This window comes from Nuphar pumila, chromosome 17 (assembly GCF_984573655.1).
Source record: "Nuphar pumila chromosome 17, dmNupPumi1.hap1.1, whole genome shotgun sequence".
Taxonomy (NCBI): Eukaryota; Viridiplantae; Streptophyta; class Magnoliopsida; order Nymphaeales; family Nymphaeaceae; genus Nuphar; species Nuphar pumila.
Window position 1 is genome coordinate 39,624,471 of NC_143265.1, and position 13,384 is coordinate 39,637,854.

Genomic DNA, 13,384 nt, shown 5'->3' on the forward strand with positions numbered 1-13,384 from the left:
GTTTAAGTTTAGCTTAGGTATAAATCTGATTTTTGGAATAAACAAATCTTGAGTTTCAAAATTTTCTATGCCTTTAATTTTAAAAGAGATTCCATCTGCAGTTTAAACAAAAGATGGTGAAATATTTTTTGAATAATCGGAAAGAGAATATATGTTTGGGGACATATGAAAAGATGTACCAGAGTCCAAAAGCCAAGAAACTTTACCTGGAAGGGAAGAGGTAGATACGACAACACCGAAGGTAGCTCCCTTGAGGAGAGGTTGAAGAGCTTCCACTATTTGATTTAGTGAAAGAGATCCACTTGAAGATGCCTTCTCCTTTTGCGGTATACCGATGGTGTCCATGGCTAGAAGTCTCTTCCATTTAGGGCATATAGGTTTGATATGCCCTGGTTCTTTACAAAAATGACAAATTTTTTTGCTATAGTCCTTCTTTCTCCCTTGCCCACTATTTCCTCCTTAATTTTGTGGTTTGAAATAAGGAGGACGATAGGTTTTTACATTGTTTTCAGGTCTTGATACGACATTGACCCCATCATTTTCTTCATAATTAGAAGGAACAACAAGTACATTTGATCCTTATTTACTTATACCCATATGGGTCTCTTCACCACTTAATTTGGTGAGAACATCCTCAAGAGAAGAGGGAGTAAATGAGGATAAAAGAGATGACTTTATTTGCTTAAATTCGGGCCTTAGCCCATTCAAAAAGTTGAAGAACTGATCTTCTTCAAGTTGCTTGTGATGGAGTTCAATTGCTTCTCCACTTCATTTTGGTTCGAGCATAGCAAGTTCATCCCAAATAGAAGAAAGGTTGGCGAAATATTCTCTAATAGTCATGTCGCCTTGTTGAAGAGTAAGAACCTTCTTTTGAAGGTAGTATTTATGGGAAAGATCCCTTGAGGTATACATTTTTTCAAGATAATGCCATGCTTTCGAAGCTTTCTTGAACTTAATAATATTGACATTAATCTTGGTTTCAACCAACGAAAAAAATCCAAGAAAGAATCTTAAAATTCTTCATTTCCCATTCGTCATGTTTCTTGGAATAATCCTCAAGTGCTTTTGTTCTTTCATCCCCTTCAAGACTCTTGATTTCTCCATCTTTAACAATAGTAATTTTCGGTTCGGGTTCCGGGATTGTGCCTTGCACATAACCCCGTAGACCGTTCCCTTTTATGTGAGCCTCCATGTTCCTGCCCAAACATAATAGTTGGAACCATTTAGTTTAAAGCCAAGAGCAAAGGAGGACTCTTTTTCACCCATTAGAGAGTAAAGGTAGAGGGAGAAATACGTACTAAAAGGATATTAAGTCTTATTCTTCTAAAATATTGGAGAAGCAAGATCCACCACTTTAATATTCAAAACACTGAAGACATGCTTTTCGAGGCACTCAAAAAATGAAGAATCCCACGATCCTCTATCACCAACTTGGTTCTGATACCAAGTGAAAATGTCTACGAAGAGACAATACGTATACAAGCACAAATACTTTACAAAAGATGTGCACGAAGGCACTCACACAACACTTAACAACTACGCACAAATGCGTAAAAATAGCAAACATGCACTAAGGCATGTGTTTCATTAAAAAAGGAGAATGCTTGAGTCTCTCAAGCTTGTCAATTACAAAGGGGGAACACCCCTATTTATACAAGCAAATGGGACCACATGGGGGGCTCCCAAAGGAGTCGTTGGGGAGCCCCCAACAGTCATATTTGTGACTGTTGGGGGCCCCTAACAACTCTATTGGGAGCCCCCCAATGTGATATGACACTTAAAAAGAAGAAAATAAAAATAGAAAAAAATAAAAAGAATAGAAAATAAAATAAAGAAATTACAAGCATTATTCCAAGTAGAATATGCGTAAAAGGAGAAATTACAGAAATACCCTTTCGAGTATTATGAACAAATAAATATATATATATATACTATGTACGTATCTCTACGTGTATATATAAATAAATAAATAAATAAATAAATATATATATATATATATATATATATATATATATATATATATATATATATATATATATATATACTTACAATGTTGGTTTGCAATTACATTTTAACCGTAATACCTGGAGAAGAAGAGGAAGCGACAATGACACCGGTTACGGATTGTCCTTTGAGAAGAGGTTGTAAGCTTCCACAAGTTGAGAAAGAGACATGTTTGAAATTGATTTGCTTGAAGGGTCTTGGTAAATTTGTGAAGTACCAACCGAAGCAACCTTTTTTCCTCTTTGTTCTTGAATTTCGGACAATATGGTTTAATATGTCTCGGTTCTCCATAATTATGATAAAAAATACCTCATCTTTTTTTTCCCCATCTCCTTGTCCTTCGTACACATGATTCTGTCCATAGTTATTGTTCTTATACAAGTGTGGAAGTTTGTATATATGGTTGTTGGCTCCCGACTTTGAAACAACCAATACATTATCCTTGACTTCTCGTGTCATTTTGAGACCTCAATCTAGTCTCTTCCATACAAACTTGAGTTAAAACCTCTTGGATAAGCGAAAGCTAATCTTGTCTTTTATTAATGATACTTCTCATTTGTTCAAATTCGGGTTTCAATCCTCTCATAAATTGAAAAATTGTTGGTTATTTATTTGCTTCTTTCTAAGTTGAGTCATTGGGAGTTTCCCAAATGAGCTCTAACTTGGCCATTTGATCTCACAACTTTTTTAAAGAGCCAAAATACTCTCTAACGCTCTTGTCACCTTGTTTACAATTGTGAATCTTATCTTGAAGCTTACATCTAAAGGCAATATCACATTGAATATACGTTTGTTTAATAAAGAACTATTCTTTATTAGCTCTCTCAAATTCCAAAATAGTCTCACATGTATCTTCGTTCATACTTCTCATGAATAGGGAAAGTACCTTATCGTGGGCAATTTCTCTTTCAAGGCTTTCTTATCACCCCAAAGAGCCTTTTCCTTTTCTTCTTTGAGAATTTCTTCCTTAATGATTTTATCCTTTTCTTTAATAGATTTTGTAAGAGTGAGTTGTGGTTCAATTATGGAGCCATCAACATACTCCCATAATCCATTATCAGTAAGAATTCTTTTAATGGCGGTAGCTTGTAGCCCATAAATTATAGTTCTTTTCATCAAATTTGATTGGGAATACCATCACCATTTCTTTGTTGACCATGGAACAAAAAATAAAAAGCAAGAGGAAAGAGAGTAAGGGAAATAAATACTTGGAACAACTTTCAACTCTTTTTGAAGCACCATTGCCTCTATGCATTCATGAGATGACTAATCTTCAAGAAAGTTGGTAAGCATGCTTCTCAAGACAAGGCCCGATCTTCTCACCACTTCAAATATGCTTGAGAAAGAGTTGAATATCACTAAAGAGACGATGTAGCTCTAATACCATGTCATGAACTGTTGTATATGCTTTAGTGAGCCACTTACGGGCAAGAGAACACTTTTAGAATATGACCCCACAAGAATAAGCCACTTAAGGGCTGAGAACATACATAAAAATAAGGAATATTATTAAGGAACAACCCTTTTAGATTATATAAAATATGAGAAGGGGTAGACCCCTTTATATACAAGACAAAGCTCCTATGGAACCGATGGGACCTACCCAACATCTAGAAATCTAACCATTGGGTAGGGTCCAATGGCTCCAAACTAGTTCCCAAAAGGCCCATGTTGGTTGGGAATATTTACAACAATAGAAATAAATAAAATAGAAAAATAAAAAAGATAAAACTACATTTGTTTCAGATATACATGTGAAGAGATGAAAATACCCCTAACTACATATGTACATAAATGTACAGAAATACATATGTTAACATATACATACATATATGTTTACATTAACAAAAATGACATCAACAAGTCTGAACTTTGAAGATATCACCAAACAATCCATTGATTCATTAATTAATAAAAGAAAAAAGAAAAGAAATCATGCCTAGTTTCATCAATCATAACTAAGGGGATTCTTCTGGGTCATTCCTTCCCTAATCCTTTTCTAACTTAGGCTCTACATAATTATTCTCCTCCTCTTCCAGTGTAGCTTGCAGCTTTCAGTTGCTTCTAATCAGCATCGGCGTTTAAGACACCCTTCTTCTATTATATTACCAACTCTATTAAAGTTATAGCAGTTCCTATGTCCCCTTGGTTCTTTTTATATTTGTCTGCAAACTGCCAATAATATAGTATCATGATATTATATATACTGATATGAAAATTCAAAAATGTATAATTGAGAGCTTAAGGTAGTAAAATATAACCTTTGCCTAGCTGCCATGTACATGATTGTTAAGTGTGAGTGCTCTAACTGGTGTCCTTTTTTTGGTGTGGATGCACTAAAAAAGACTCCAATTTCTCACATCCACTAGCACTTTACTTTTGGCTCAAAAAGATGTTATCAAGACTACTTGTCTTAAGATGATCACGTTCAGTAACCAGGAATATCACATGGATTTTATGATCTTGCACATCTCAATGATATAAAAAATTCCATCCACTTCTCCAATGTCTTCTAGAATGAAATTCAAATAGTTGCGACCGAGGTTGTAAGTAACGTATCGTTATTGGTATCGGTCGACCCAATAGTAACACCGTATCGTAAACATATGTAAATTTTTAATAAAAATTTCAAAAACTCCAAAAAAAAAATCAAGAAAAATCAGAAAAATTCAGTAAAAATTCTAAAAAAATCATATGGCATGAAATAATGATGAATTGCACAAACTACATACATAAAATCACATTATGAAGCATTTATGTCTTTATTACATATCACAAGAGTCATCCTTTAACATCTCACAAGAACAAGTTTTTTAATAAAACATGAATACATGATACATCAATAATCATAATCATCTTCATTATCTTCTTCTTGTACTTCAACATTCACGTCGTCCCCAAGATATGTGGGGTCTTCATCATCTACCTCTTGTGCTCCTTTTATCTTAATCCATTCAATGCCTTCTTCATTCAAAAAAGCCTCTTCTTTTTCAACCCATGCATCCAATTCATCAAAATGTTCCAAACTAATGACATCAAATTGCTCTTTGTGCCTCCTTGCTAATAACTTTTCTATTTGCTTAAAATGATGACATGAAAAAAAATTAAAAATAGTTGAGTTTTGAATTAAAATGACAAATAAACTTTACAATTTTATATACATCTGCCTTGGTCATAAGTTGTAGCTAACGTAGACGAGGTCATTGAGCCTTTTGTGCTCCAATCTGTTTCTTCTATTGGTATGGATTTGCTCGAAGACACTTCTGTTTCTCTCGCATCCACTTGCACTACATGTTTGGCTTAGAATGCGAATGACAAGCTCTTAGATTTGGAACATCACTTCCAAACCTCGCCCACCACAAGTCTGAAAAAAATAAGAAAATGAGAAATCAATTATAAGACTAACAAATATACATTCATACAAAACATCATAACTAAATAACAATTTGAAATTAAAATTGAAATAGACAAAATAAATACGTGGATGCATTGTGGCACAGTTTCACACTGCCGCAGTTCTCCTTATATCATACAATGTATTATCATAAGTTTTGATTTTCTTATAAAGTTATTCTTTAATGCTATAATTAGGGTTCAACCTTATGCAATCCAAAAGTCTCTTATTGACTTCCCTATGCATTTTAAAAGTAAGGAAGTATCTAAATGCAGGATTTAAATAGTAAGATGCAACATGAAGAGGTTGATGAAGTTGCTCAGTTCACCTATGATCAATGATGTTCCATATAGGTAATTTGTCTGGGCTTTCTTTTGTGTGCATTCTACTCATCTGATGAAAACATTTTTTTAGTGCAACTTTATTCTTTACTGAAACTTTACACTGTCAAAAAATTCGTAACAAATCTAGTAACTGACTACTAATTAACTCAACACCACTAGCATATTTTCTCATTAGGCTCAAAACTTATGCATGATTATAAATAAATTTAGTAATTTTTTGGCAGCATTCAATTGTCTGATCTACTGCATTTATGCTGCCAATGTCCTCAAGCATGAGGTCTATGCAATAAGAAACACCTGGGGTCCAAAATAATGACTCAAAATTTTCTGCCTTATAATTTGCTGCATTATCAGTAATGAATTGCACAATATTTTGAAGTTCAATCTCTACAACAACCTGATAAAAAACTCTAAGCAATACATCTCATGTCTTGGGTGTATCAGACATATCAATTGATTTCAAAAGTATGGTTCCTTTGGAGCAACAATATTTATCTACCCATCTGCCATGATTCAACTTAGTCTCTCTCTAAGACTGCCTCATCTCATCATAATATGCCTTCACTTCTTACACATTAGTATCTAAATTTTTTCTTCTTAAAGAATGATATGAAGGCATCTTGTATCCAGGCCTGATACTAGTTATGACATCTGTCATAGCCTAAAAATGAAGGGAATTTGTTGCATTGAAAAAAATGCAGGCATCATAGAACCATCTCCTAACTGTGACATCTGCTTGCTCGATTAAATGCTGAGGAGTCATAGCAGTACGAATGTTGGGCTGCGCCCCAGGGGCAGTCCTATGAGGGAAAACGCTCCTAATAGAGCCTCTAACTCTGCCTCTTGGTCCTCCTCTCGAAGAACTCTCTCCAGCTCGTCTTTTTCCTCATCTTTTTTTTGTGTTTGCGGTGGCAGACACACTTTTTCCTTTTGTTGCATAATTTCCTACTGATCCTATGCTATGGGCTGTATGATTAGAAGTAGGGAGTTCATCTTTGTAATATACATTCTCCCAGAGCTTTCCATACCCCATTTATGCCTAATTCATCTGTCTTGTCTTTTTTCTCTCAAATCATCAAGTAATTGCTGACATTGCCAATTTTGCTTGGCGTGCATGTTGAAACATTATGATGTGTCCCAGCTAAACAATGCTTCAATCGAGATATACCACTTGAAAAACTATTTTTGCAGTAGTTGTGTTTGATTCTCATAAGTTTTTACTCGTTATTTGAGTGCACCATTGTCATGCCCGATCTTCCGATGCCATATTCCCCCCAAAACACTCAATAACAAGCAAATAATATGATTTTTTTACCTTAACCTATTTCCTTGGGTGAAAAAATGGGTGAAAATGCACTCTTGAGAAAATTGTAAAAGCACTCTCCCTTGCGCACAAATCGACCTCCAAATCGATCTCACAAAACCTAGGGTGTATGGGTACAACCTCTACTCGTGTAGAAGTCGGCCCAAGAGGGCTTTTAAACCCAAAATGAAAAAGATCGAGTTTCGGGTATTTTTTAGTGCGCCAGACCCATATTATATGATATGGGTACGATACATATATCAAGATACGAGTGTGTATCGTATTGTTATATCAAAGTGACGATATGTATCGTACTATACGCACAACCATGGTTGCAACACATTGACACCAAACAAAACACTTTCTTGAACCATTTTTCCGACAGCCTAGAAATCAGATGCATTATCAAAAATGAACTGCACACCATTAGAAGGCCCAACTTCTGTTATCTCTGACAATGTCACAGCCAAGTTGTCTACTATCTTTGATCTATTTGACATAATAATTAGACTTAAAAAACATCCATTCTTTAGGACAAGCAACTAAATGGTTTATCAATTGTAGATATATGTTATCCGTCCATCCATCTGTCATAACTTCTTTGAACTCACTATGCCACTACCTTATTTCTGCAATAACTTGTTTTAAAATTTTTTCCCTCAATGCATGATAGGGCTGCATTTCGTAACTAGTTTCTATGCTGGTAAGGGCATTAGCTATAAGTCAAAACTAAAATGAATTTGCTGCACTAAATGCCGTTTGTGTCTCATAAAAGAAACACCTAGGTACTAGATTTATCTGCTCAATCATCTTCTTGGCATCCATGATAAAATCTATATTAGGTTGGCACTTGTGGTCATCGTAGGTAGGATTAACTGCCAATTTTGTACCCCAAACTCATAAACCCTTTCCTTGAAACAGTTTTGGGGTTCTTCCTTCTAGTGGCATGGGGTGGTATATTTTTAGTACCATGTCTACCTGTTACAATCATACCTTTGCTGCAGAAGAATTTGCATCTTTTTCATCTGGGAGAAGCATCTCTTCCTATGGTCATGATACGTTCCAACCTACAATTTCTGCAGTTTCTTTTTGGGTTTTCATTTTCTTCCTTCGTTTTTCTGCAATATTCCATTTATCTGCCATTTTTATAGTGTTGAACAGTCTTTTAGTGGTACATGAGCTGCATTTTGCCTTGTGCCTGCCAAATGATGCTTCAGTCGAGGTGTTCCCCAGTGAATCTCTTTGTCATAATACTTTCTTTGGTTAATTAACTAATATTTGTATACCCTATATGACTGAAATGCAATGCTGTGCTAGGGTGTTTTGAAGAAGTCATTTTTCCAAAAACCAAATATTTATGAAAAAACCTTCTCAAAGAACATATTGGACCTCTTACATGGTGATTCTGACCCTTAAGACTCTTTTCTGCATTCTAAAACGAAGATCGTGCTTCTATTTCCACAAGTCTAGCGTTCCTTAGGTTGGATGAGACATTGAAAGGTTTAGGGATAATCTTGCACAAAACTACCTCTTTAGAGGCGAATGAGGATAGACGTTGCAAAGAACAGACTTGAAGTCCCTAAAATTTTAAGGAATTTGGTAGAGAAGATGTCTTTTTTATGTTTGTGTGAAAATGGGTAAAAGAAACCATTTTGGTTTAAAAAAGCCAGCTAAAAATGCAGGACACCCTTTTCCTGTTCATTGGCCTTTGTTTTACAATATCTACTATATATCGTATGATGCAAATAAAATACAAACATGTTATATGAGAAGGGCTGATATCGCCAAATAATTGGTCTTACCAATACAGGGTCTTGTATCGTGCTAGTTCAAGGTCTGAAATTATGATCCGCTGTCTCGTATTGTATAATACAATATTTACAGCAAAAAATTGTTGCCCATCTGCATAGGGTTAACTTTCTCATACATATTTTTCATCTATTTCCAAGGTAGAATTTTACTCTTTAATTATTTCAACTATTATCAAACCTTTTCCATAAAATGTCAAAACCTTTGTAAATTGTTTTCTTCTTTTAATTTTAATGGGACTACCTTTAAGGCTTCTGTTAATCCCTTCATATGTTGGTTGTCTTTCTGTTGATTGTTGCTGGCCACAACTCTTTGCAGCTTCAATAAAAGCACTCATTTTTATAGCTGTAAAATCTGCCAACTTAGGGAAAAAAAGGTCTTGACATTTTATGGTAGCTCTATTTGTTTCTTGTTTCCCATTCTTGGTGTACAGTGAGTTCATTTAAATTGCATGAAGCTGTCACATTGCCTGCTGCTGCCATTTTTTGTTGATTATTGTCACAAATTTCCTCCTGCCACGGTCACCCATTTTGCAGTTTGTTTTACCTAGAACTGCTTGCTGTGCAGTATGAACACATGGTATTCCTCGATTTGCTCAAGAAGGGCAGCTTGGAGGCTGAGAAAAAAATTGGCAGTGGTGTACAATCTTTTCAGGTTCGGTTCCATCCAGTGTGGAAAAGTCGCTGTTTTTTTGTCATGAGGACAGACGGTTCTTTTGATGACTTTAGCTACCGGAAATCTATCGATAAGATTCTTCCCTTGCCAGAAAATATGAAAGCTCCTGCAAATGCAGATGTTGACAAGAAATTATCAGGTAAGAAGTCTGGGGGTCAGCGCCAAGGTGGTGGTCGTGGGAGGGGAAATTTTGGTCGTGGAAGAGGTCGTAACCGAAAATAAGTTACTGTTCTTTTACCAGGGAGGCAGACGGTGGTGATTAATCTCCACTTTGCTATTTTGCTTTCTCCCCCTGGAGGAAGTTTCATAAGCAAGTTTTGTTGTGTTTTGCAAGTATTCTTGTTTATGGTCTTGTTTCCCTTGGCATCCGTTTTCTCACATCTCATGATCTGTTTACCTTTTGAAACAGGATAGCCCTAAGGCGGATCACAATTTTAGCTGCATCCTTTCATTTATTTATTTTTGGAGTCTTAATTACATCTTGGTGCTATATTTGTGTGGTACTTTTACATATTGATTAATAATGGATATTTGTATTAGAATGACATACTATCAACTTCCTCACATAGTGGTCGGTAATGGATTTCTGTATTAAAGTTGCATACGGTCAACTTGCTTATGTTTGTGCAGATTCTCTATTTAGTAGGGTGCATTTGAATTAAGCCTGGTGGATCATAAAATCCGTAATTTTTGTTTGTATAACTGAAAGAATGGAAAACGTGAGTGAATGAGCAACTTTGTTGAGGTAGATTTTTTTTTTCTTCGATTGGCAAAGCTGGGGTTAGGCTAGACCCTACCTGTGTATTCAAAATTGTAAACATATATAAAATGACTTGAGACAAGAAAGGTTGCCAATCAGGTGGCTTGTCTTTCCAACATCGATCCTCCTCTGTACAAGAAAAATGAGCGACATGAACCCAGTCAGCCATTGAAGGTACCTGGTGTGGGTGCCCTCTCCCTTCTAGTTGAAGAGAATATTTTCATCTGATCCCTCTTCGATAATAACTGAAGACTAAGTGGAAATCTGATGGAGAATTCTGCTCCAGCAAGTCCAACCACTCTCTGGAATGCCATTACTCCCAACATACCGCCCTGCTAGCTTCACCCCACTAGTGTGGGTCGAGCAAAACATCCTATTTGCCAATGATGGGAATAGAGTGAGTAAATGTTCAGCTTCAGCCACCCATCTGGGGGCCCGTCTCCACCCTTTTGAATTCCCGCCATGCTGCTGCTAGCGGATGGTCCGAGTTCCTAAGTGTGCGCAGCACGTGGTGCCAAGTAGTTTTGATATAGTCCGCTTGGATATCTGCCCAATGCACCAAATGATGATATGGAAAGCTACCTTCCGACTGGCTTCCACTAGTTTGCACTTGAAATATTCAAAGGATTGGTGGGGAATCCTCCTACGACCAAAGAGGCGAACAATTCGGATCCATATCTGTTGAATAGTAGGGCAGTTGAAGAACAAGTGTATGCGGTCCTCCTGTGGCATCGACTCAGATGTTTCACAGTGAGTGGTCGGTTGAAATAAGCAAGGTAAAGGGTTATCGTGCTTGCGGGTAATGATGGGAGCACCAAATAAAACCAGCAGCCTGAAAATGGTTGACCTTTGCTTCTTGACAACTGCTAAGCAGCGTGAGCACTGAACTCAGCCAAAGCACTCCATCTAACAGAATCCCGTTTCTCTGGGTTCCAATATTGTGAGTGTATCGCTTGGATTATCTCGAGAGGAAGTCTCTCTTGATTACCCCGCAACCGACATGAGGGTCTAATAGATATATAGATCAAGGGCCTCTGCCACCCTGCTAGTAAACAAAGTTAAAGAATTGATCCTTTCCTATGCCTGTTGAAGCGACAACGCAATTGGTCAGTGGGCCACCCAAATCAATGCCACTGCCTAACTTCCACTCACATCCATTCCAAAGAATATTTGCTCTAAATTCGACACTTCGCCATCCAGAGGACCCATGGAAGTGGCGCCGGCTGAGCCCCAACGAATCTCGATGAAGGTATTTGACATGCATGTGATCGTTTTAAAATTTTTTCTTTCTTTTTAGGAAGGGAAAGCTCTCGCAAGGTCCACTTGACCTTTTGAAAAAGCGATTTTAGAAATAATTCGCCTCCATTTTTTAAAATGTGGGAAAATGGGGAGACGGGGCTCGCTCGTTGGTACGAGGTTCAACCATTCCTGGTGCCTTTACCGGGAGTCCTTAAACCAAGAATCAAATTTATGCCTTTGCTTTTGTCTGAGAAATAATTCTAAGTCCTAAAATGCACAGAGAATCATGCTTGTGCTATGGTTTTTGAGAAAAAAAAAATACTATGCATGCTTTTGAATAAGTTACTTTGATTTGAAAATTACTTAGAAATATTTCGAGAACTGAATTTCCAAGTGATTTCGAAACTTGATTTGAGAATATGTTTGGAAAAATTGTTTGAAAATAGGCTTGAAATAGATCTGAAATGATTTTGAAAATTACTCAGAATTATTAAACTTGAAATTGATTTGATTTTGAGATTGAAAATGGAATTTGGAATTTGAACTTTGAAATTCAAAGTTGAAAGGTTGAAATTGAATTTGAAATTAAGAATTGAAATTAAAATTCAAAAATTGAGATTTGAAATATGAATCGAAAATTGAAATTAAAAGTTTGAAGTTCAGAATTGAAGTTGAAATTGGAAATTGAATTGGAATTTGAAATTAAACCTTGAAATCGAAATCAAAATTGAAATTTAAACTTTGAATTGAATTTGAAATTTAAAGTTTGAATTGGAAGAAAAGGTTGGAATTTAAAATTAAAATTTAGAATTGGAAATTGATTCAAGATTTGAAATTGAAAATCAAAATCAAAATCAAAATCAAAATCAAAATCAAATTTGAAATTGATTTTGAAATTTAGAATTGAATTTTGAAACCAGAATTGATTGGAAATTAAATTTGGAATTTTGGATTTGAAATTAAAAATCGGAATCAGAATTGAAATTTAGAAATTTGACTTTGTTTTAAAATTTCAATTTGGAAATTGAATTTGAGAATTGAAATGGAAATTGAAGTCAAAATTAAAATTATTTTGGATTTTGAAAATGATTTTTGGAAATACTTTGAATTTGCAAATGATTTTAAATTTGAAATTGAAATTCATTTTCAAAAATAGTTTTAAACTTTACTTTTGAAAATAAAACAAAATGGAAAATAGATTTCAAAAATCCCTTGGAAAAATACTTTGAAATTGAAAGTATTTGGAATAATTTTAAAAAATAGAAAATAATAATGCAATTCTATCTTAAATGCTGAATATACTATTTTTCTGAAAAATTATTTTAAACTTCAAAGAGAATTTTGTACTTTTATAGAATTAAAACAAGATTAATTTTGATATATTCATGACAATGGCCAGAAATATACTTTGAATTAATCTTTATTAAAATTCTAATAAAGAAGAAAAGTAGATTTTGTGCCTTTATAGAATTAAAACAAGATTAATTTTTTGATATATTCGTGACTATGGCCACAAATATACTTTGAATTATTCTTTATTTAAATTCTAATAAAGGAAGAAAAGAGAAATTGATTTTTGAAAAATGATGATTTTTGAAAATGACCTAAGAGTGTAGGTCAAATTTTTATTTAATAAAGAATAATAATTCTAAGTATTATTCATATTTTGACTATGGTTGTAAATATAAACTTTACTTACTTTTATTCATTCTTTATTAAATGGTGCACGTGCCATTCGTGTTTCCATAGTATATTTAAGAAAAATAAAAAAATGCAACAAGTTAATATGAAATTAAAATTAAACTATATGCTCATTCATTCTAAACTAAGCATAAAATAAAATTCTCATTAATAGA

At 34.8% G+C, this 13,384-nt stretch overlaps 1 protein-coding gene across 2 annotated transcripts in view; it reads left to right on the forward strand.

The window, feature by feature from the left end:
• Nucleotides 1-10,140, forward strand: part of LOC149811899 (uncharacterized) — a 35,949-nt gene extending 25,809 nt beyond the window's left edge. Inside the window, exons 2-3 of one of the 2 annotated variants that reach the window (XM_089993158.1) lie at nt 9,422-9,668; nt 9,939-10,140. In XM_089993158.1, coding sequence (XP_089849284.1) covers nt 9,422-9,668; nt 9,939-9,943 — 252 coding nt within the window. In that variant the 3' untranslated portion in view covers nt 9,944-10,140. Of the gene's footprint in view, nt 1-9,421 lie in introns of both variants that reach the window. The other variant, XM_089993157.1, reaches the window with a different exon arrangement.
• The last annotated feature ends 3,244 nt before the right edge of the window (nt 10,141-13,384 follow it).